The sequence below is a fragment of the Canis lupus genome, chromosome 28, assembly GCF_003254725.2.
Source record: "Canis lupus dingo isolate Sandy chromosome 28, ASM325472v2, whole genome shotgun sequence".
Lineage (NCBI taxonomy): Eukaryota > Metazoa > Chordata > Mammalia > Carnivora > Canidae > Canis > Canis lupus.
The window spans coordinates 14187152-14213811 of record NC_064270.1 but is presented as its reverse complement, the minus strand read 5'-3'; the positions used below and the strand labels follow the sequence as shown (position 1 = coordinate 14213811).

General features: G+C 35.8%; 1 protein-coding gene across 12 annotated transcripts in view; it reads right to left on the bottom strand.

Annotated features, from left to right (window-relative positions):
- BTRC (beta-transducin repeat containing E3 ubiquitin protein ligase) overlaps positions 1–26660 on the bottom strand; it is a 184325-nt gene that overhangs the window by 78319 nt on the left and 79346 nt on the right. For 7 of the 12 annotated variants that reach the window (XM_025466960.3, XM_049102994.1, XM_025466964.3 and 4 more), the window contains one exon: positions 1885–1962. The exons of the other annotated variants lie outside the window; for them this stretch is intronic. In XM_025466960.3, the coding sequence (XP_025322745.1) occupies positions 1885–1962 (78 nt within the window). Of the gene's footprint in view, positions 1–1884; positions 1963–26660 lie in introns of those variants that run through there. 12 annotated transcript variants of the gene reach the window in all.

Here is a 26660-nt window from a genome sequence, read left to right as displayed (position 1 = left end):
TCTAAAGGCCATTTCTCTTTCCAAGAACACCGAGTTCATGCTCTTCATAAAGAGAATAGAGATAAAACCCTTTACAAAGAGAGGAGGGGAAAAAGCCTCATGACCTAATTAATCTCCAGAGCCTGGATCTCAACACTGAATGACAGATATTAGAAAAACCATTTTGGAGCACTAAGAGGAAAACCAAAAACAAAAACAAAATGGTTGTTATATTAAAGTGGAGAGGGTGAAGTGAACCCTATAAAGGCAATGAAAAGGCCACATCAAATCTCTTTCAAATACTGCACACAACAGATCTTGCAAGTAGAAAATGATTCAATAATGTATGCATTTATTTTTAAAATGAATCAGATTAGTCCCATGTGTGACCTGCTGGTCCATCTGTATGTGCTGGACTTAATAGGCACGATTCTCTCTCTTGCTTCAGTTTGAAGTATGAGAGAGATAAATTTAGTTTAATTTTCAACAGATCAGCCTATCCATTTTCCAAATGGACCATCTGGATCAGCCTATTAAAATTAATTTATAACTTTGCAGAGTGAAAATTCGTTTGTTAGCTTAAATAAAGTTGCCAAAACTTTTTTTCGTGTCATTGTTTTCTGACAGTTGTTTCTGTATAGCGGGCATAGTCTTTCCACCTCTAAATTTATCTTACTCAATAACTGTTCTGTTTATTTAGACTTATAGATCAGGTGCTTGTCTCCAAATAGTTAAAGATGTAACTGCACAATGTCCATTACTGATCATCCAGGGTTCTTACAATGCTTCCTGAATGGATTCAATTCTACTTACTAAGCAATTATTTTTACAAAAAAGGAAAAGTGCCCATCCCCAAATTTTTAGCATACAGTAAATAAAAAATGAGTATATCAGAGTTTCACATATTCTTCCCCTATATTATCACTGTATACAAACTGGAATCAGAAGGAAGAAGCAGAAATGCTTGAGCTGAGCAACACTGAGATGTGGATTTTAAATCACTGACTACCTAATGAGCAAGTCATCCAACCTCCCTAAGTCTCCATTTTTTTCATCTATAGGAGACCCCATCTAGCAACTTTGTAGGGTGATTATGAGGCTAGAATGGAACAAATAGCGGGTTCGTGGTGGGTACTCTACCTCTTCTCCTTTTTCTTGGAATAATGCCATAAGTAAGGTAAATTAAAATTATTTTTGCTACTGCTGGTGCTCATCTTATCCAACTTTATATTAAAAGTGAAGAGGTGGTATACTTATTCTCTGGCAACACCGTACGAACCTGTTTCTATGTTACTGGGAGACAGAAGATGTAAGAGCTTGCAGCAGCAGGCAGTAAGAAGAGCAAATTTTTTAAACATAGTGTTTGGACCTTTTAATTTTAAAAAAGAGAGCACCATGGAATTAACCTTCCAAGTAAAATGTGTTACCTTTGGGGAGTGGGGTATGATGAGGAATAAAAATTTTTTTAAGTTATCATCAATAATGGCCTTTACTTTTTAGAAAAGGCAAACAAATACTGAGGTAACTTCACTAGAGGCAGATCCCTTTTGGTTAATTTTTTAAAAATGTATTAAGAATCTCAAAAAGAAAATAAGGTTTAAAGCCAACTATTCTACTATCTGCACTTAAGCACTTCAAGTTATTTTTCCTGAACAAGAAAACTTTTCTTTGGTGTTGTTTTCACTACTTGTAAGCAACCAACTTGTCCTACACTTGTACACCTAGGATATTTTTAAATGACTGGGAAAACAATGTTACCTGATTGAAATTGATGGCTATAGCCATCTCAACTTCAGAGTACTCTTAATTTAAGCTCCAGTGTTTAACGAATGGCAAATTGAGGGTTTCCTGTCTTTTGTTTTGTTGTTGGTAGCTTTTTATTTTAAGACAGACTGAATTTCATACCTGTCTAAGTGAATTCTTCTCTGGTATTATCTTCCTAGGGGGTTCGCCATTATTACAGTCTTCTCTCTCTGAGGAATTCTGTGAAAGAAAGTAAGCTTTAATTCAGTTCTCATTATCTTCAATCTTATTCTATGGGAGTAAACTGAATTACATTTATAATTCTGTAAGCTAGAATACCATGTATATTTATGCATTTATTCATTTGAAGATTTATATACATATAGACATACACTTAGGTAAAGGGAAAATATGCCCATGTATATAAATAAATGTAAGCAGGGACCTAGGTGCAAAGTATTTCATCTATATTTAAGCACTGCCCAGCAGATCACAGTCATTAGAAATTTAGTTTATTGCCCTTTGAAAATGCGGGTTGACACTGGACTCAACAAAGCTCCAGTTTATACTTAGCTGATAACAACTTAAACCATGATTATTATCTTCTCTTTTAAATAATTAAACTATAGTAAATATTTGGTCACTAGAAATTGTCAAAGTCTGGATCCTAGGGGGAAAAAAGTTCTTTCACTTCTTCCTCTTCTCATATTTGATTTTCTGTCATTAAGAATAACATTGGGGATCCCTGGGTGGCGCAGCGGTTTGGCGCCTGCCTTTGGCCCAGGGCACGATCCTGGAGACCCGGGATCGAATCCCACGTCAGGTTCCCGGTGCATGGAGCCTGCTTCTCCCTCTGCCTGTGTCTCTGCCTCTCTCTCCCTCTCTCTGTGTGACTATCATAAATAAATAAAAATTAAAAAAAAAAAGAATAACATTGTACTTAGCTCAAAACAATATCATTTTATCAATGGTTTAGGATTAGAGACCATTCTTGCCACTATTATCTCAAACAGCACCTAGAAGACCAGTAGGATTTTTTAAATATTTAAGAAGAGGGGAAAAAACAATCCAACTGAAAGAGAGTTCATAATTCTAAATATCAACAGAATAATAAGATAGCAACCCATGGGATGCAAGAAAATATTTGCAAATCATGTATCTGATGAAAGATTAATATCCAGAATATATAGGGGCACCTGGGTGGCTCAATAGGTTAAACAGCTAACTCATGATTTCAGCTCACATCATGATCTTGGGGTCCTGGGATAAGCCCAAATTAGGTTTCACGCTCAACAAGGAGTATGCTTTAGGATTCTCTTTCTTCCTCTCCCTGTGTCCCTCCTCCAGCTCATGAGTGCATGCGTGCACACACACACTCTCCCTCTAAAATAAATACATCTTGTTTAAAAATCCAGAATATATAGATAAATTGTAAAACTAAACAAACAAAAAAACCCCACACAACTCAATTCAAAAATGCACAAAGGACCTGGATAGACATTTCTCTAAAGAAGATATACAAATGGCCAACAGCACATAAAAAGATGTTCAACATCACTAACCATTTCAGGAATGTAAATCAAAACTACACAGAGATACCATATCACATTCATTAAGAAGGCTACTATCAAAAACAGACAAAAACCAAAATATAAATTGGCAAGGATGTTGGAAATTGGAACTCTTATGCACTGTTAGTAGGAATGTAAAATGATACAGCTGCTGACGAAAACAGTGTGGTGCTTCCTCAAAAAATTAAAAATAGAATTATCATATGATCCAACAATTCCACTTCTGGGTATATAGTCAAAAGAACTAAAAGCAGAGTTTCAAGAGCCATTTGTACACCCATATTCATAGCAGCATTCACCAAAACAGCTAAAACGTGGAAGCAATCCAAGCTTCCAATGACCGATGAAGCAATAGATAAAATGTGATGTATATACATCATGGAATAGTATTCAGCGTTAAAAAGGAAGAAAATTCTAGTATATACTACAAAATGGATGAACCTTAAGGACCTTATGCTGAAGTGAAATATACCAGTCACAAAAAGATAATTACTGTACGAATTCACTTATATGCGATACTTAGAGTAGTCAAAATCATACAGAAAGCAGAATGGTGATGGCCAGGGGCTCAGAGAAGTGGAGGAATGGAGAATTATTGTTTAACGAGTATAGAGTTTCAGTCTTACCAGAAGGAAAGAGTTATGGAGATGGGTGAGGGTGATGCATGCATAACATTATGAATGTATTTAATACCACTAAACTGTACACTTAAAAAAATGGTTAAGACAATAAATTTTATGTTATATGTATTTCACCACAATACAAGATAATTGGGGGAAATACTTTGGTAATCAACACAGGTAAGTCACTATCTGCAAGGCAAAATACAGAAAATACAAATACAAACTATTTGGGTTCTATTTTCTACAATTACATTTGTAGTGTTTAATATTTTAAAATTTGCAAGCTTAAAAATTTTTTGATATAGTCATTACATTACCTATATTCATCACATTCTAGCTGAGGAGCTACTTTATTTTTATCTATTTATTTATTTATTTTTAATATTTTATTTATTTGTTCATGAGGGACAGAGAGAGAGAGGTAGAGACACAGGCAGAGGGAGAAGCAGGGTCCTTGAGGGAAGCCCAATGTGGGACTCAATCCTGGGATTCCGGGACCACGCCCTGAGCAGAAGCCAGATGCTCAACCACTAAGCCACCCAGGCATCCCAGGAGCTACTTTATTTTTAGATCCAGAAATTATTTCTAACATGAGTTTATCTGAAAATTTTCATACAATTATGAAATTATTACTATAGGATCGTAACTGTATTTTAAGCTTAGATATATCTTTTGTGGTTTCTATCAAATTATATATTTTTAAATATTAAAGGATAAGTAGCATGAATATAGTATCATTTTAAGACCCTTGTACCTCTGTGGCTAACATTTATGTCCCTTGTATATTGCCAGTAGTTGGTGTGACAGGCCAGTACTATAAGACGTTCCTTTTGGGCAGAGATTTAACTTGATATTTTACATTTGTGATGACCACTTTAAGGTAATGGTTCCTAAAATTAAGACAAAGAAGAAGAAACATGCTATGCTACAAGCAAGGCACAGAGACTCAATAACTTCAGAGTTCTAGTGGTTTTTCTCCCCATTTTGGAAAAAAAATAATTTAGTCAATCTACAAAAAAATTAGAGAGAGATACAGTTGAATTAATGACTGTAAAGCAATCCAAAAAAAGGAAACTAGCAATATAATGTCACTGTAAAATAAACAAAGGAGGGAAAAGGTCAACATTAAACCCACAAAATCAACTTGTATATTTAACTTTTAAGAAAAATAAAGTACAAATCAATGTTTTAAATGCTAAAATTATTTTATGTAATACAAATGTAAGCCAGTATTCAACTATAAATTAAACTTAAAATTTGCAAGTAGCTACTCCTCAGTCCATGAAATTCTACCCCTATTTAAATAAAATATCATTTATAATCCAAACTGGCTTAATTCAATGTTAAAGTTCTATATTTCAACATCAATTACGTTTTGTTAAAATGTCATCATAATAAACTTGGAAGCCTTGTTACTTTTTGGTAGAAGTTTGTAATAGTGACGTTATTATAAATCACATTTTAAATAAATAAATAAACAAATCACATTTTTACCCAATAGGTGACTGGGTGAAAATTGATGGTAAACTTAGGTACTAAATTACATAGTGAAAACAGCAATGAGAAACTAATAGAGCGAGCAGCATCTAGCTCATAATCCACATTTTTCTTCCTTCCAACCCTCTATTTTATCTGATTTTGATGAGGAACCATTGAGTGGGTATCACTAAATTTGACTCTATTGTTACCATAAAATAGAGATAGGGAGGATAAATAGTCATGATATGTAAGGAGCAAGGTGTAAGGTACCCTCCTAACAATGAAGAGAAGAGCCAGAAAGCCAGCAAATAAGAGATGAACAGTTTACAGTCTTGAGGGTAGAGTGAAATAATGAAACATCCATTGTACTTAAGTGATCACGTCAGTGGTTCTCAAAGCCTGAATGCTCTCCAACACCCACGAGAGCTCAGCAGCACAGTTATCCCTTGTATCATATACCTATGATACATCCAATAAGCAATGTTCATAACTGCCCTGGGTCAATCAAGCTAAATTATGCCCAGTAAATTCTATTCAAGGGTCACTACCTGATGCAAGCAAGACTCATCCCACATATTGGTGGATTAAAGACAAATAACAGGATAATTACATAACCTTAAAATACTTCTCCAGAAGATATATAAGAATTACAAAAGGAAAAATAATAACCTCACAGTAGGAAGATCTGGTAGACACCACCTTAACATTATATGTCTCTTGATAGGTTGTACTGAGAACATTATGACTTCTGAGGTAACCTTGCCAAAAACATAAAATCTCAATTTGATCATAAGAAAACATGAGACTAAACCCCAAATTGAGGGATATTCTAAAAAAAAATTACTAGTCTGTGATTAACAAAAAATGTAAGAGTCATGAAATACAAAGAAAGACTAAGGATCTGTTTCAGGTGAAAGGAAACCTCTGATCTGAGATTATTGGGGGGGGGTGTAAATCAAAATTGATGGTAATCTCCTCTGTACAGCATTCTATAGTGAAAAATAATGATCTGCACCTAACAAGATGAGTAGTGCCTCTCTAGCCCATACCAACAATTTTCTTCCTCTTGATCCTCAGTTTCATTTGATTTTGATGGGTAAATATTGGGTCAGTATCAGGACATAAAGGACGTTATTGGAACAACTGGGAAATTTTGAATAAGTTCTAAAGATGAGCTAATAACATTACAGCTATGTTAATTTCCTGATTGTTTCCCCACTTTTAAAACTTACATATAGACAAATTCACTTGTTTTGGTGTAGAACTATATGAGTTTTGGCAAAAAACATACAGTTATGTAACTATAATCTAGATGTAAAAGCAGTTATCATTTCCCATATTCTTTTACACTGCCCCTTTATAGTCAATCCCTTTCCCTTGTAATCAGATTTTTTGTCTCAATAATTTTCTTTTCACAAAATGGAATCATACAGTATATAATTTTTTGAGTATATAAATTATATAAATTTTTCTACCCAGCTTAATACATCTGAGATTCATTTGTGTTGTTGTATATTACCAATAATCCTTTCCTTTAAAAAAAAAAAAACTTTTAAAAATCTTTTTTTTTTTTTTAAGATTTTATTTATTTATTTTAGAGAGAGAGAAAAAGAGTAGTGTGCAAGCAGGAGGAGGGAGAGGGACAGGGAGACTCCACAATGAGTGCAGAATCCGACGTGGGGCTGGATGTCACAACACTGAGATTATGACCTGGGCCAAAACCAAGAATTGGATGCTTAAACCGACTGAGCCCCCCAGGCCCCCCAGTAGTCCTTTCCTTTTTATTGCCAAGTAGTATCACTGTATGGATGTACCACAATTTGTTTATATATTCAATTTCCTGATTTTGATAATTTGTACTGTAGTTATTTAAAAGAATGTCCCTGTTTTTAGGAATCATAAAACGAAACACTTAATGTCGGTAACAGGATATTATGTCTGTAACTTTCAAAATGGTTCAGAGAAAAGTAAATGGGTGTGAGCATACACTTGTATATATAAATAGAGATAAAGCAAATGTGGCAACATGTTAACATATGGAGAATCTGTGTGAAGAGTAGAAGGGGATGCTTTGCACTATTCTTTCAAACTGTTCTATAAATCTGAAACTATGTAAAAATGAAAATTAACTAGTAAAATAGATGAAATCTAGAAGAAAATGTCAAAAATGGAAAAACAGTGTAAATGAAAAATGAATAGTAGGGGGAGGGAATCCCCTCAAATATAAATAACAAAAGTCATATTCTACCACTTCATCCTGAGACAATTAGAAAACCCTGACTGCTTAGGACAACTCATTTGCAACACTCAGACTGAACACTTCATTATAGTAAATACATTTGCAGAATGTATTTGTAGTCCTAGAGTAACAATATGGTATAAATAGTAGCTTTATATTAAAAGATTTCTAAAAAAGATGCTACATAATTTGTTACCTTTCATATTAACTCAAATATTTCTCTCTTAGCCCAGCGTTTACTAGTTTAGAACTAAAAGAAGCAGAATAAAAGTCTGGCTGATAACTGAAGTTTAGCTTCAAACTGGACACATTTGGGTTGTAACACCTACAGACATTATAAGAGACGTCTGGGTAGGAAAAAGTCAATAAAGTGAAATAATGCTACAACTTGTACATTAGATCTCAGGGATGTATTTTGCACAAAATGTTTCTAGGAGTAACCTGGGAGTGAATAAAAAAGAAAAAGAAATCACCTCAAAGGAAGTATTCAGATAAATTTAAATAGTCTCAAAATCAACATATCTAAATTTAAAGTAGTCTTTTACCATTCTGACCCATCCTAAGCCATCCCCTTCCCTCCCAATTTTTCTTTCCATCCCAGACTTAAGTCCTCTGCCAATTTTTACTCTTTCTTCCGACCCCCTTCTGCCTTTTTTTCTTGGAATGTATCTAATCAATTTCAACTCTTCCATTTTTCCTTTCAATCATCTATTTTTAATAGATCTGACCCTCAGTTTGTATTTCCATAACCTCTACTCTAGTCTAGACCCCAACGCCTATTACACTACCAGTGCTGTTACTATTGAGATAGCTTCCTGATACCCCTGCCTAAATCCATACCTGATCCATTCTATATACTACTGTCCAGAATCATGTTCTTAAAAGACTTACTTCACCCTACCCCACACCATGCTCAAAATTTTATTATTTTTTTAAGATTGATTTATTGATTTATTTATTCATGAGACACAAGCAGAAAGAGAAGCAGGCTTCTCACAGGGAACCGATGTAGGACTTGATCCCAGGACCCTGGGATCACGACCTGAGCCCAAGGCAGTTGCTCAACCTCTGAGCCACCCAGGTGCCCTAAAAAATCTTTTATAGCTCTTTGTCCTATTAGATTGAGTCCACACTTCTTACTATATAGCACCCATAATCTGGCCATTTTGCCTTTCATCAGTCTGTGGAACCACTTATTTTAATATTCTTCAAAGTATGAAAAGTACTCTTTCATCCCTGTGCTTTTTCTCTCTTTTTTTTTTTTTAAGATTTTATTTATTTATTCATGAGAGACACACAGAGAGAGGCAGAGACACAGGCAGAGGGAGAAGCAGGCTCCCCGCAAAGAGCCCAATGTTGGACTTGATCCCAGATGCTGGGATCATGCCCTGAGCCAAAGGCAGACGCTCAAACGCTGAGCCACACAGGTGTCCCTTCCCTGTGCTTTTTCTTTTTCTTTTTTTTTAAGATTTTACTTATTTATTCATAGAGACACACAGAGAGAGAGAGAGAGAGAGAGAGAGAGGCAGAGACACAGGCAGAGGGAGAAGGAGGCTCCACGCAGGGAGCCCGACGTGAGACTGGATCCTGGGTCTCCAGGATCACACCCCAGGCCACAAGCGGCGCTAAACCGCTAAGCCACCAGGGTTGCCCTGCTTTTTCTAATTCTATTTCCTCAATGTGTAATATAGCCCCCTTTCCTGGGACTCCTGGGTGACTCAGTTGGTTAAGCGTCTGACTCCTGGTTTTCGGTTTAGGTCATGATCTCAGTCAGGGTTGTGAGATTAAGCTTCATGGCAGGCTCTGCTCAGAGCAGTCTGCTTATGATTCTCTCTCCCTTTCCTTCTCCCTCTCCCCCTGCTCACTCATTCTCTCTCTCTCTCTCTAATATCAAAAAAAAAAAAAAAAAAAAAAAGATTCCTTTCCTGATCTCTTCATTATTACAATCCTGACTTGAGTCAACTAAAATGATACTTTCTCTGAAAAGCCTATGCATATCCCATCCCCTCTTCCACCTACTCCTGCCCGACTTACCCCCAGCTGGAACTGAATACTCTGAATTAGCGTTTTATTTCTATTTTGGCCCCAATGCCTTATATCTCTCTACATTTTATTTCTCTATGAACAAGCTTCCCACTCCTACCCTGCACTATAAAATTCCTTCTGGGCGGGGCTGGTTTCTTTTTCATCTTCATTTTCCAGTGGCTCAGCACAAAGTTTGAGAATGTAATATGAGTTTTTAAGTGTTTGTTGGATTGAATGCAATTGCCAGATTAATCTTTCTTAAATACCACTAATGTCATAGTGGTCTTTTTTCCTCAAAAACTTTTCATGACCCTTTCTAGATAAGAAATTCTAGGCCTGGTTTCCACCAGATAAGAAATTCTAGGCATGGTTTCCAAAACCTTCCAAAATTTTCTGCTATATTACATCAAGTTATTTGCATCTGCAAACATTTTCTGCCTTAGTTAAGCAAGTCTCTTCATACATAGTCTTATAAACGTGATACAATCTCAACATTTTCAGGCTGGAAGGATCCTTAATTTTAGTGTTGTTCACTAAACAATTATAAATACAAGAACATTTTTTAATCTATTCAAGCCCAACCATTCTTTTTTTTTTTTTTTTTAAGATTTTATTTATCTATTCATGGGACACATAGAGAGGCAGAGACATAGGCAGGGGGAGAAGCAGACTCCCCAAAGGGAGCCTGATGTATGACTGGATCCCAGGACTCCAGGATCATGACCCGAGCCAAAGGCAGACGCTCGACCACTGAGCCACCCAGATGCCCTAGTCCCATCCATTCTTGAAATGAATTTTAAATGTCATATACTCTAAGAAACCATATAACTATTCCATCTTTCTCTCCTGGAAATTCCTTATCATTTTTATCTTGGCCCACACAATTTAGCAATTAGATAAATGTTTGCATGTTATTCTCAACTACCCAACAACACTGAAAGCTTACTAGAGAAAAGCCTTTGAGGCCCCCTCTACTTCCCAACATGTTACATAATATATGGATATGTGCTTAATAAATAATTGAAGCCCTATACCCACACTGTCCAACTAGTTTTTAAAAAAAGTTTTCAAAGCAAAAAATCTTCACAGTTATACCTCAACTACAGTCTACTATCCTATCACCTATATGCCATTATGACAATTTAGAATTAGTAAGCTCCTGCTCCAAAGAGTTTCTGCAAATAATATTTTCCTGAAACTTAGCCATCTCCACTCATTTACCTTTCATCTATGACAACCTGATACAAATGGCAAAGGTGAGTAATCATGGCAGAAGTCCTATGGTCCAGAAAGCCTCAAATGTTTATCGTCTGGTCCTATTTTACAGTTAAAGTTTGCCGACCCTTGATTAAGAAAGAAAAGTTCTTCTGTAGATATGCAAAGCATTACTAATTCTTCAGAGCTGGATTTTTTGTTTTTGTTTTATTTTGGTTTGTTTTGGTATCTAAAATAAGAAGTAAACAGATTTTGATGATAGCACACAGCAGGTTTATGGCTAGGGCAATATTCTCCATGACCTAGTAAGTGGCTTATTTACTGTTTTCAGTTATCTATCTGAACACACAACTCCTGATGACATGGATAATCAAGAGTTGATTATATAATCAAATGAAAAACTAAACTAATTTACACAGTGATGAAAAGTCAAGCCACTCATAATGACTTACCATAATCTTTGAATAAGCATCTTGCTCAAGGTTGGATGGTACAACAGAGCCTAAGCCTGTCTGAAGAGACATCTGTTATAAATAAAATAATCAGCTCCAACACTAGAAGTAACATTTTCCACCTATGCCACTTTCCTCACTGAGAAAATTCAAAAGGATTCTGTAACCAGGAAAGTTATACTATTTTAGTGAAGCAGATAAATTGTGGTTAATTATAACTCTGATTTGAACACATTTAAAAAATGGAGTCATTTGATCATCATCATGTAGAATGACAACCACAGGAAGAAAACAATTTTGAGACCAATTTCTAGTAGCTAGTTGCAAACATCATACAGTAGGCTTAACTGGTAAATTAGTAATAGAATTAATATTTTTTTCCCATTAACTGATTTTATCCTTTGGAGCTAATCATAGCCTCCAAATATATATACAATTCTTAAAAATAGGAATAATTATTCTTTTACAGGATTAAAAGTAACCTAACTACATGGATAAAAATCATTCAAACTCCTCAGTGAAAGGTGACTTAAATAAAATATTCTGTGTATCTAAACAAATTCTAATTAAGCCTTCTAGGATACTAAAATGGGGAAAAATATAGGTTAAGTTCAGAAGCTTACTGAAGAATCCTATTCAAAGACCAGTTTTAGGGAGGACCTGAAGTGTCCTCCTAAGATAATATTCTCTGGCATGTTTTCATGCACACTGCTTCTCCAGCACGTTTATCATTTGACATACTCGATTAAACCACAACCACATCAAAGCCTCCCCATCCTGCTAAACTTCAACAAGATCTACCAGTTAAAGCTTTCAAGCAGTGATATTTTGTAGTAGTATACCAATCCAAGCACAGTACTAAGAACCAGATATAAGGGAAAGCACTCTCAGACAACCAAATACACAGGACTTCCACTAGTACTGCCTTACTTTCTATGACAGAAGTAAAAAATAATAATAATAAAATAAAACAAAACAAAAAAACCCAACTAGATTTTTTTTTCCTCCTGCTACACTGTCCGACACTAATCATAAAACACTACAGATGCAGCCTTTCTCAAAATGCAAAGGGATTGTGTATATTTGCAAAGAACAACTATTTTTTATGCTTCCAAATTCTTAATCCTGTTTGGAGCTGTCAGTGGGGGTTAATGGAAGCCTTGGATAGGAGAATTCCAATCTGGTTGGCAGATGGATAGGTTGGTTATAGCTGCATAACTATGTCTTGCCTGCAGGCACAATTCAGAACACTGTTAAAGCAATATAAAGTCTCTGTCAAGCTGAACCATTTGGATCAGTAGCAAGGAGAAATAATAATAAAAAAGAAGTTCATTTCTGGGCCTTGTGCATTTATGCTAGTATGCAGAAACTGATTAATTGTCATAGTGTGCTGGTCTTCTATACTTCAGATTTCTACTTCTGGAGTAGATTTTGCATGCTAATATAATCATTCTCCCTCTTGAGACATTAGCAAATAATCAAATGAAAAACAGGATCATAATTTACTGAGATTCAAGCAATTCTCTATGCAAATTTGACTTGTTATTGCTGCTGCCTCGTTAATCTGAATGCCTTTGACAAACTCCTTTGATTTATGAACTCGTGACAACTCCAATGTGTATATATTTTGCTAGATTGACATTATCATTAAGAGTGGGTGGACTGAGCTCACATGAATGGCTGATTTTATTCGCTGGTGTCTGCTGCTCAACAGCTGAGCATCTCCTCCTCACAAAGCCCCTGAGCGTCAGGCTCTTCCCATCTTCCCATCCATTCATCATCTCGATGTTAATTGGCCCAGGCTTTAAGCAAATTTTCAACACGATTTAAAGGCACGATGACACTGATTACTGACCCTCTGCCATACGGTGCCTATTGATTAACCTGACAGAGATGATGAGCTTGAGGGAAACTAGGTGTGTGGGGACCTTAGGGGGAAAAATATATTGTCTATGCAGGCAAACACTTGTCATTACCTCACAAGCCAGAATTTGCACTGCACACATTCTTAAGACACACTACTGCTTTAACACCTACAGCTAACACAAGAAGTGCTTTCTGTATTCAGAGATATTACAGATATGTCATGTCAAAGCACATGACACATTCGGTATTTAGAAGAACTCCCCAGATAGATGGCTGCCTTTCAACCAATTATACTTGTGCTAGCCGATGTATATACTTTAGGTTAAATTCAAAGAAAGTGCTGGGTGGCTTGGTAGTGTTATATCATATAAGAAAAGAATAGAATAGGAAAATGAACTAGGTTCTTAAAATAGAGAAATGAAAAAAGGAAGGAGTAAAACTGCTGTCATTCCACCACTACTATAATAAGCTCCCATTCTATCACTATTAAAATAAGAGATACTCTAAAAAAAACAACAAAACAACAAATTCTATTTTCTGTTCTTTAAATACTGCTACCTTCACTCCAACTGTCAAAGTATTCCTGGCACAGGAATTAATCAATAACTGAGTATTTTAAAATAAACCTGAGTAATATTTAAGTCTAACAAACATTACCCTTAAATTCTTACTTGCCCATTTTCAACAACTGCTATCCAAACTGCTATGTTTAGGGAAATTGTGCAGGACATCTGAAGTTAAGCTTCATAAGAAAACTAAAATGCTTCATTATTTGAGAAAAAAAAAAAGTCCATAACTAATAGTTACTGAACTCACAGATTAGTCACAAAATTCTCCTTTAAAATATTGCTGTGTCTATAAATTTACACAACCAAAGTCATGCAGCATACCATCAGGGATCAGACAAAAACCACCTTTAGATAGGGAAGGTTCTTATTTAAAACAAAGCTAACAAAATATGCTCCCTCTGGCCACACATATCACCATGTTTACTTACGAGTCCTGGGGGGACAGCCAATATACAATTTTAAACACGGAGATTTTGGAGCAGCACTAACAGTTACTCTAAAGCTAAAATAACAGAAAAGCGAACAACAGCCCAACTGTAGTCTCTATTACAGTGACATGGGCTGTTAATGTAAGAGATCAAATGTTTTTCAAGTCAAACAGCATTGGTGCCTGTTATACTGGAACATGTAGCTTACTCCCTAAAAGCCTGCCTCCTGCTCTTTTAAGATAAACAAGCTCAACTAAGCACTGAGATACTCTGATAAGAAGAATGGAAGAGATGGAGCTGCACCAGGGAGTGACAAGGCAAGGGCATGAAGGAGCAGCAAGCATGCTTTTGTTAACTTTCAAGTTAAAGAATATATCCTGATACAGCATTTTAATACTTCACCATTAAAAGTATAGCTATAGGAGAAGGATACAGGGTCAATATGTATAGGGGTCAAAAACAAAAAAAAGCTAAAACAGTTACCTGTTTCATGAATAGAGAGATACCACACAGCGTCTGAACACATTGAGCATTGTGACTTAATCAAAGGTTTCCTCAACTTAGGAACTGTGAGTATGTAAGAGTTTGTAATTATGTTAATATGTGCCACATCAGAAGTCATAGTCTATTTAAGGTTTTTTATTTGAAAGGCTTGATTTAAAAATGAAAAACTTCATACCTTGCCCTATCAAGTAGTTTATGTGTTTGTTTTTTTACATTTTATTCTGCTTAACATCACCAAACCACATCTATTTGTAACAATATGGTTTAGTATTTTAAAAATCCAAACAGGGGAACCCTGGGTGGCGCAGTGGTTTAGCGCCTGCCTTTGGCCCAGGGCGTGATCCTGGAGACCCAGGATCGAATCCCATGTTGGGCTCCCGGTGCATGGAGCCTGCTTCTCCCTCTGCCTGTGTCTCTGCCTCTCTCTCTCTATGTGTGACTATCATAAATAAATAAAAATTTAAAATAAATAAATAAAAATAAAAATAAAAATCCAAACAGCCTTGCAAGGGGGCATTTATATACTACTGTAGGTTGTTTTTCTTGACAGAAGACATCTATCATTCATTCAGGAAAAACAGGAGTTTCATGCATATGCTTTCATTTTTTAAAATACAATGACAATGTACAAAGTAGCTAAACTAGGACGGTAAAATAAAAATTCATCAGGGGATTTGGGATTAAAAGACACACATAATAAAAAACCAAACTCACCTGTCATGTGAACAAAAGTGTAACTAGCTTAATCTGTCTCTCTTACCTTTAAATCTACATGAATCTTAAAGAATTTTTTTTTCCTGTTCACCAAATTACCTTTATGATTATGTGTTTAGGACAGAGTCTTTCATGCCATAATTTTTCCAGCCGTATTTATACAATATTTCATCCAGAGATCCTCTGCATGTAGTTGGTGTGAATTAAGAGGCAAACATTTGCTTCTACTAATAAGGACATCTGGTTATTTTTGTAACCCAAAGACATCTGCATTCTGTAGATTTTTTTGATTTCTCAAAATGGGGTTGAGAACTACAGAACCCCTTAGGATGTATGCCAAAATCCTTTCTCTCTGCAGATTAGTTATTTCTGACATCCTTGTTCCTGATTTTTTTCTGCTAAATTTACTTTTGTTACCTTGGATGTCTTCCCTGCTTTGGTGTTCCCATTTTATAAAAATTCAATAATGTCATGAAAAAAATTAAAGCTAATAAACTATGATATCCCCAACATCTACCCATTGTGGAGTAAAAATGAAATCATTCCACATAAATAAGTAATTTCTGAAAACCAGATTGGACTGAGTTATTTCAATTGTGAACTGTCCCTTTAATCACTCTTCTTTTCTAATTATTATTTAAAAATTACTATTTTGTGGGCTTATCTTCTGGGCTTTTCCACTAAGTCTTCATGAATTTTCAGGTCTTTAAAATTACAAATATCATCTCCTCTTACATAGACTTATATAGATTTTTGGTTCCCAAGGGTGGAAAAACATGGTCCAACATAGGTCTTGAAGGACATGCCTTAAAGAACTTTAACATATCAATTAGAAATCAAAAATTACATTTTTATATCCCTTGCTTTCTTCTTAAAACTGCCAAAGGGACTAACTATATTCCTTATTCAAGATACTTGAGTTTAAGCTGTAACTTTTGCTTTTACTGTAAATTCTGCTTTCTTATTTTCTGCTTATCTCCACCACAGAGGTTTAAAAAACTACAATAAGGGGAAAATATGTTTTCAACAGAAAACAGCTAACATAATTTACACTGACTGCATTCTCATAGGTCTTTAAGTAGCTAAATACCAAGGTAGTACTGGCCTGAAGGGTTTAAAATTTAAGTGAGAGGGCTTCTATTTCTGAAGGGTCAAAGGTTATAAATACCAATTCACGTCTTCAATTTTTCATTTGTTAGTTAATATTACCAAACTACAAAATAAAAGTAAAACCAAAACAGATTAACTTGGGAGTTCTACCAGGAACAGTTTAACAAACTTACTTGGAAAGATGGCTAATTTTACTGCCCCAGGCATAAACAACCTTGTAGGTTTGTTGTAGTTGCTTTAACAATGCTTTTTGGGATGCCTGGGTGGCTCAGGGGTTGAGTGCCTGCCTTTGGCTCAGGGTGTGATCCTGGGGTCCAGAAATCGAGTCCCACATTGGGCTCCCTATGGGGAGCCTGCTTCACCTTTTGCCTATGTCTCTGCCTCCCTCTGTGTGTCTCTCATGAATAAATAAAATCTTTTTTAAAAAAATGCTCCTTGATGTATAACAAATTTAAAAAGTTTTTTTCTCCAATAAAAGATTTATTTTCATAACAATGCAAATGTCTTCTACTTTTTTTGTCTTCTACTTTTAAAATATGGTTCTGTGTTATTCTAACAAAATTATTTCTCAAGCGTACAGTCTTAAATTATTGGAATGCTAGAGAATGGTTATATACCTTAAATTTTCCATTCTGCTAAGTACACAGAATTTTTTTTATGCATTGCTGACAAATCCTACAAATAATCTGTCATTACTTTCCACACTATAACTGTTCTTAATCTAAAGAATCACAAGAAATCTACATTATTTCCTCTTCTCACAATTACTTGAAAAGTCACTACAATTTTAGAATAGAAGTTTTACTATCATTTAGCAGTAAATGATAAAGTAAAGTTTTCTTTGGAAATATTAATGATTCTTTGTTGACTGAAGAGAAAGCAAGTGAGAAACATTAATCCAAATGTTTCAGAATTATTCAATCATGGATCAGCATCTTAACGTTAAAGTGATCTTTTTATCTAAATAATCATGCTAAAATGATAAAAAATTATAATAATTAGCCAATTAAATTAGCTAATTTAATTAAAATTAATTTTAACCAGTCATTTTTAAAAATATGTTATTAGAATCATCAATAGCATGTTGTTGTGTTATGGATGAAAAATTGCTTTACTGGGACACCTGGGTGGCTCAGTGGTTGAGCATCTGCCTTTGGCTCAGGGCATGATCCTGGGATCCGGGATCAAGTCCCACATCGGGCTCCCTGCATGGAGCCTGCTTCTCCCTCTGCCTATGTCTCTGCCTTTCTCTATGTATATCTCATGAATAAACAAAATCTTTAAAAAAAAAAAAAGGAATAAAAGAAAAATTGCTTTACTAACTTCAGAGTTTTGTAACGGATGACTGGTTTGACAGAGATCAAACATTAGTTCTAATACCATAGTACTTGGTCTTGCAGCATAGAACCTGTGAATACCCTAACCACCAACTTTGGTATTAAAGTTTATTTTGCCACAATTCCTTCTTGTGGGATCCAATGTACCTCTTGCTCCTGCAATGAAGACAATGAAAGAATAGTTGACTTCAATACCAGTTGCCTATCACTGACTGCTGTACAAAAGACATTCTGGGTAGTGGTTGGTAAAGAAAGCATAGCCATTTCTAAATGCCAGTAGTTCCCAGCATCTCTTTTCCTTCTGAGTGGAATGAAGTCTGCAAGCACTGACTGGTGGGTCATTCAACCCACGAGGGCCTGGAAAGGTTTCAAGAATAACAGAGGTCATGTAATTGCCAAAAGAGCATTAGCCACTCAATCATAATGGATAATTAAATGACCTACATGATTCCTGAAATAGCTGCTCTATATTTGGTCTATTACTTGCGTCCCTCAAGATAAGCTACTCGTCTGGTCTGTCTTGACCCGCAGAAGTCCAACCTGTGCCTGAAAACTAGCTGCATGCTTCTATTGCTTTGTAAATCCACCCCCCCCTCCCCGTCCGCACCTCCAATAGTCATGCCCCCACACTATGCTTTCAAGAGGACACACATAAAAAAAATCAATCTTGTATCCTTCTCCCTATTGTGCTCTCTAGAATACAAATGACTAAAGCAAAGAAAAAAAATTAGTAAATTCCTGGTTTTAGATCTTTAGAGGATAGAAGGAAGAAACATAAGAACCACAAAGAAGGAAAGTCGTGATAAATTTTTTTTTTTTTTAAGTTTTGCCCAATACGCCTCCAAAGAATTTTACATTTGATTATAAAGCTAGTCAGAGCAGCAAGTCATTAAACTCCAACTGTCTGGACTGCATTTTTGATGGTGTGGGCTATCAGAATTTTTCCTGGCCTAATTTTTTTGTCCATACAGAAAGCAAACTACCTCTCAACAAAATGAAATATATCAAGAACCAACTGTTTATATAAAAGAAGTAGCAAAAGTAACAAGAATCTCTATGCTTCACGTTTTCATCTTTCTAAACAGTTCAACAATCTCACTATATTTGATCAGAACTACAACCAAATAGAAGCCAACAGCATGAAATGGCAAAAATTTACAGAAGTATATGCTTCTTTAGAAGAAAAAGGTCTGCCTGTGGCCTTAGAGTAGCTGCATATCAAGCAAACACAACAGAAAGAGGCAAGAAACAAGTAACCAAAGACAACTACACAATAATGGCAAGGAATAAGGCATGTGAGGGACAAAAGAGCTCACATTTAGAATACCTTGGAGGCTAGTGGGATTTTTCCGTTTCCACAGGAAATTATGTAGCTTGAGGCTACTGACTACCCTGATCTCTTACTAGTACATGAATGGCTTATTAAACCTAGAACATATCTGTTTTAGTTAACTTCTGGGCAGGGAGGGGGCTAGAAAGGGAGAAGAGAACAAAATGTACTTAAATGCTGAATTTTTTCTCCAGGCTGAATGCCTTTCATCCAATAAGACATTCAAAGCAGTGACCCAGCAAATGGATTGAAAAAGCAATCTTCCGTCCCAGTGCCACATTATCATTCCTATTCAGTATTCTCCATGAGATATCTCAATCAGCTGTGTGTAAGTGACAACGCAGCCCATTGCTGGGTTAATTAAACATTTGACTTTAACACCCTCCCCGTCATTAAGCAAATAAAAACAGATAATTCAAACTGCACTTCATCCTCAGGGTACACAACACACATGTCAAAATTAAGAGAGTCCAAGGCCTCTGGGGAATTCTGTTGGGGCTATAATCAGTTTAAATCTTATCTGGTTTATCAATTATTCTATTGATTAAACCAAACCAGTTATATACAACTCCTCTGCCACATGGGATTGATGTCAGCAGAGCAAGAAAATAACTCCAGGAGGTTCCAAACTGATTTAAAAAGAGACCAACAGACAGACCAATAACAGTCGATTATTACATACCAGTGATCCATACACCAAAAAGTTGATTCTTAGTTTCAGGCGGGTGAAGTGAACTGTTACCAATCACTATGTCCTCCTTGCTATACCTCAGAGTTGGCTTACATAAATTTATTTCTTAGAAGATCAACATATTTTCTACGGATTTAAACAGAAACTACCGTGCTCAGCAGCTGAAATATTTTATAGATACTAACCCTAAACTGTAACAGAATCTCAAACGAGGAAAACTAACATTTTTTCTCATCTTCTTACCTGCCTGCATGTGACCAGGAACACGCAAAGATGAAGAAGACATACTTGAAAGTTGATGCTTCTAAAAATATGCAATTACCCAACTATTTCAGTGTCCCCAAACACTATATTTTTTTTTAAAAGAGAATCTAAGAAACATAGATCTTTACCATAGATACAAAGACATGACTCCTTTTATTAATTCCAAAGGTAAACATCTTCAAAGCCGTTAATAACAATGAAAATACAGAGCTGTATTTTCAAACAAATTGTTGATAACTGAACCCCAACATACCAAGTTTCTACCAGATTTTTAAAAACACAATTTAGATATTCTCCTGCCCAATTCATCGTGTAATATCCTTCAAATGTCCAGTAAGTATTCTTACCACAAGGCCATGCCCTACTGTATATGAGAAAAGGAGTAATAAAACCTACTAGCAAAAAAGGAAGTTGGGGGAAGAGGCTACTATACACCTAATATTTGTACACTTGTATCTATGCTCTTCGAAACAAAATTTGTTTACTGCTATGTTGGCACCACATGTGCAATCAACCATAATTTAACTTATCTCCTTCAGATTTTTTGTTTTCAGGCAGACTAAGTAAGAAACCTGCATTAGCATGCTGTATTCTACACTCACCACTAGAAATACTGAGAGTGCTATTTGTAATTGTATTCTTTTTAAGAGGTTTGTTCTCTGCAGCTGTTTTCTGCTTGCAGTGTATTTTGTGTAATCAGCACATCATCATAAATACATTGGCTGTTCCCCTGAGGGTAGCTGTCAGTGTTTAATTTACAGAACAACCTGGCCAATGTGAATTTTAACACTACAGCACTATGGCAAGGAGTTACCACATTCTGTGAAAAACAGGTTTCTATGAATTTTTATATCAAGAGCTGGTCCCAGGACAATTTAGGTTCTAGAAATAGACTGTTTAAAGAAGCATTTTATACCTTGTATGCAATGGACTCTTTCCCACTTACAGCCTCAGAACCGGCCCTGAACTAACTACCAAACCACAGTTGGGCACTAGCCATTCTAGAGACAAGAGTTGTAAATCTATGATCTACCAGCAGGAGGCACTGTCATGTTACCCATCTCTTCTTAAGCTAAAACTACCAAAAACAATACTGCTCCCTTAGAAGGGATCTAAAGGCGGAAGGGAAAGCCATTTAAAAGACAGACTAGCCTGAAATATGCATATCCCTTTTTGCTGAGATGAGTTATATGTGATCTGAACATGAGTATACTGCTTCCTTAGGGCTGCTGTTAAGCCAGACCTCTAGCTCAATGAATGGGAAAAATACATTAAACTAATGGTTATTCACGGTAGTAGTCCCCTCAAATTATATGCACAGTGCCTGGTACATAGGTTCTCAATAAATGTCTAATAAATAACTATAAGCTCCTTGAGGACAGGATCTGACTCTTAGTTTATGCCTAATACTTTGTACAGTACCTGGCAAATAGAAGGTGCTCTATATATGAATTAAATGGAATTGTGTCTAGTTATGAATGGCAATGTTGTTTGTAAAGCTCTAGATCTATATGATGTCAACATGCATTTTCTGAACAAGTAAAATGGGGCAGCCCAGGTGGCTCAGCGGTTTAACGTCGCCTTCAGCCCAGGGCATGATCCTGGAGACCCGGAATCGAGTCCCGTGTCGGGCTCCCTGCATGGAGCCTGTTTCTCCCTCTGCCTGTGTCTCTGCCTCTCTCTCTCTCTCTCTGTGTCTCTCATGAATTAATAAATAATAAAATCTTTAAAAAATAAAATAAACAAGTAAAATTCCCTTAAAGCCTATATAGAGTGCATATCAGATATTTCATTTTCGTCAAAGCCATTTGTACAAAAAAACCTTAAGTAGCCCAATCTTTCAATAAAAAACAAACTCACGTACAAAAAACCTCACCTACTCAACTTTTTTATAATACTTTGTTTCTTTCATACAATAAAATTAAAAGATCATTTTAAATGCTCAGAAAGGTAACCAATAGCACATCTCTATTAGTGAAGTGGTATTATGTGCACATATACACATTCTATAAATCAAGTGATTAAACATAAGTATTTTTCTTTGAAGGGCTATTTTACAAGTTAGAATGCTTAAACTGAATCAAAACAGTTCACGCTGAGTTCTGTGTGTTTGCTTTTAAAGTTGTACAGAATTAAACTTTCATGGTGTTTTACAAAAATAATTAAATTGTAACTAACAGATTCTTTTCTTAGAAAAGGAAGAGAATTACCTACTTCACTTGAGAATTTCAAACTTGCCCAAATTTATGGTAAAGTTAAATTTTAAATGACAGAGCAACAGAGATTTGTAGAACTTGCTCTGATACTACTAAAATTAAAATGTTTTCCTATAACAATATTTTAAATTTTATGTAAGCACAGATTTGTAGAATTTTCTGATATTGCTATAATTAAAATGTTTTTCCTATAACCATTTTTTAATTTTACAAAGCATACTCATGTACCACAAAATTTAACACTCTTAAATAGACTGATCTCAGTATTTTTTAACCACAAATAAATTTTATTTAAGAACCCAAACCCCCCCCAAAAAACCCAAACCCTCTATTATTCTTCCTTTTTTTAAAAAAGAAGATTTTATTAATTTATTCATGAGATACACAAAAAGAGAGGCAGAGACATAGAGGGAGAAGTGGGCTCCCAGGTGCTCCTTTATTCTTCTTCCTTTCTGTGATACTAAGATATTTCCAAAATGTAATTAATTCTTCTTTACATTTGTATCATATGAAAGGCTTAATAAGAAAGAACATGATCCATTAACTCAGTATATTTAGATTTGTTTTCACCCATTAAATGAGACATTAGAAGTTTTAAATTCAGCTGAATATTTACAACTTAATACTTCTTTAAAATTTTTGTGCCTAATAAAACCTATCTTAATTTTTAAAGGAGAAATTAATCACATTCTTTCTTCTTAAATTTACAATTACAAAAATACATCCTGAGACCTTTTGAACTAAAGTGGATGGGGTTAGACTGAGGTCACACCAGAGCAGAAGGCTGCATTCTCTCTTCCCTGGAGACCATGCGGTAATTCCATAGGCTGCCATTAGATAGCAGCACAGTACACACCATCAGTCACATCTCCCAAAATCTCTACCGAGAAGGCTGGAATTATCTCAGTTATACACACACACACACACACACACACACACACACACACAGATTCTAATTCAATTAGTGCAGTCGGCAACTCCAGAAAAGAGTAATTCAATTAGTGCATTGTGGAGCTCTACAATACCTCTAAGCAGATGTTCACCATCTTCAGGAACTGGAGCTAGGTTTAAAATACCTGTACCAGATATGCCACTACATTATGTCATTTTTCAAAATGCTTACATACGCTTTTCTGGCTTCAAAGAAAAGGCGAGGAAACAAACCCAGGCTAAGTTCCTAGAGATTTTTCTATCCCCTACACCAAAGAAGGATTTCAGTTTTAGGCTGCAGTAATTAAATTATAATCCAAATTATGTTCAAAACAAGATGTTTCCCTGTATACTACATTATTACCCACTTTTACAGCACTGTCTCTAGTTATGCATGCCACACTATAATGAGGACACTGTCAAGGTGGAAGTCACTCACAAGGAAGGACAACCAGAATGATAATACCCTCCACCAAAATAGGAGGTTGTAAAAATGGCAGGAATGAATACTGCTATTTTCCAAAGAAACACTAAAAGAACCAGAAATATTCACCCTGAGAACAAAAAATATAAACATGATAGTTATCCTCAAACATATAAATATATGAACATGAAAACAATTACTCTATATTACTACAAAAGTCAGAATTCTAATCACTAAATGAACAAAAAGTTTGACTCCTTGAGAGAACACTTGCTTATATAGAACCAACAGTGAAAAAGAAAACAAGATGCCTCAACAAGTTCAGCTTGGCAGTGATCAAGCAGAGATTACATGACCCCCTGCCAAACATTTCATAAAGGATTCCTATATGCAACAAAATGGCCTTCTATAGCCCTCCTTCAGAATGCTGAAATTCTTTAAAGGTTTTACTTATTTGTTTATTTATTTAAGAGAGAGAACAAGCAGGGAGAGCAGCAGGCAGAGACAGAGGGAGAAGCAGGTTTCCCGCTGAGGAGGGAGCCCGATGTAGGGCTTGGTCCCAGGACCGTGGATCAAGACCTGAGCCAAAGGCAGACGCTTAATCAACTAAGCCACCTCAGGTGCCACCCGCAATGCTGAAATTCTAAGGTTCTATGAATACACAGATTTTTGCTTTTAAGGCAAGCCTGGGCTTTAGGTAATAAAGCTAATCATTATTATGGAGGTGTGGCTGTATAAAAGCCCATGGGCTGAGGCATTTGCACAATAATTGATGCATTAATAATACACCAAGAGAAAAAAAAAACACACCAAGAGAAGAAGAAATTTTGTACAGTTTCTCTGTGTTAAGATTTAGGAGATTTCATAAATGTACATATTTACAGCCTTATTTCTTTGATAAGCACTTGCATACCTCTTATTCTTCCAGATTGAAAAGAATGGTTTGTTTTTATTCATCCTCAAGAAATCAGACAATGAGAAATCAAGTTCTGTAAGAATGATTTTTGAACTCCTCCACCTCAACTGAGTCAAGATAGTGGGTTCTCATAGCTTAAATGTAAATCTACATCAATATTTATGCTTTAAAAATAGAGAGCAATACTTAAAACAACAGTAACTAATTGTCAATATTCCTCCCTTTGGTCTTACACTGCATTTTGTAAATGAGGGCATAATTCTGGGCACAAGGGAGCAAGGCATTATTTTACAAATATTATCTCCTCTCCAGTATGACCTCAAAGGAGGGAATTAAAAAATGTCAAAAATGATTACCACTATTTTTCCAGTGCATTTCACTATTTATTTATGACAGAAAATAGCTCTCTGCCTTTCATATTTGTAAAGAGAGAGAGCTAAACGAAACAGCTGTCCTTTAAATACATCAATAGTGTTAAAACACCACCATCAATAGTGTTAATTCAAGTACTTTCAACACAAACTTCTACTTTCTCATTCTCCAGAATTACAAAAGGTCATTCTCCCTTAAAACTTTACTAGTAAGGTTTATGCCCCCAAAATGGATTAAGATAATAGCACACATCTATCAATAGTGCTGTTTTCCTAGGAAGAAAAATTTTAAGGGGGCACCTGGATGGCTCAGCGGTTAAGCATCTGCCTTTGGCTCAGGTTGTGATCTCAGAGTCCTGGGATTGAGTCCCACATCAGGCTCCCTCTGCCTGTATCTCTGCCTCTGAGTGTCTCTCATGAATTAAAAAAAAAAAAAAAAAAAAAAAAAAAGGATACACTGCAATACACTTAAATAGCAATAGAAAATACGTTCTACTACTAGAAAATATTTACCAAGAAATCTATGGTTTGGCGTTTTCAACAAAGATTTTCTATTCATGTGCCATTAAGTTGCACTAATACAAACATAATGGTTCTTCCACATGACCTATTGATCAACCTTATTATAAATGTGAATTTTGCACATTAAAAAGGTTTTTTCTTGCTAAAACTTTAAATCTTACATAATGAGCCACTTCCCAAAGATACTGGATAATTAGAGCAATAAATAACAGAGTTGGGTTAATTTTGATGTGACTGACAAGTTTAACAAACATGTTATTCCATTTCTTCTCTTTAACCACTACTGCTTCCCCAACCTCCTGCCTCTACAGAAACAGCGGAGACGTAAACTGAGACTTCCTTACAGCAGAGTGTTCCATAAACCCCCAGATTAATGAACTAACTCAACTTTCATCTCCTTTTGCCCATGCCTCACAGCCTACACTTATGTTCCAGTGGTGAGTTTATTTGGCTCCATCAGCACCACTTCTCTTTAACATTGTCCCTTTTCATGCATTTAAGGCAACTACCTCCAACCCTATCAATGAGAGCAGACAAATGGGGGAGAAAGGAATGAACTGCAAACACCTCAAACAAGAAAGGTTGCTTAAAAAACCAAGTGTCACATTCTGACAGTTCAATATTTCATAGCCAATACAAGGAATGTGCAACGACACTGCAACTTTAAATCTTTTCCTCCTATGTCAGTCTCTCTTTCTCTCATTGTAATGCCAAAGGGAACAGCAATCAGAGTGGAGATGTTCAACGTGATAGAGGTCAGGACACCATCGGATCAACGTACCAGAAACACGACCTTGTTTATTTTTTTTTCCACAGTATTATTGTTTACAGGGTGCTTTGCTCATGTACCTTGTGGTTCTTAGCTAAAAGATGAAATTACAGCCCAGGATGAAGCGCTCAGGCACACATCCAATTTGTGTTTCCATCTCAGAAAACAAAAAGCTTCTAAGGCCCTCAGGCTGCCATTCAAACTTGGAGGCTGACATTTTTAACAGCATGAACCAGAGACTGGCAGAGAGAATGATATAATGCATTTCTGACTTGTCAATCAAAGACCTCACCTCTGCTGTCTTGTAAACAGTTGGGGGCCATCTAACTACATTCATAAACCTAGGGAGAGCTTACTGCCAGCTGGGGTGCTG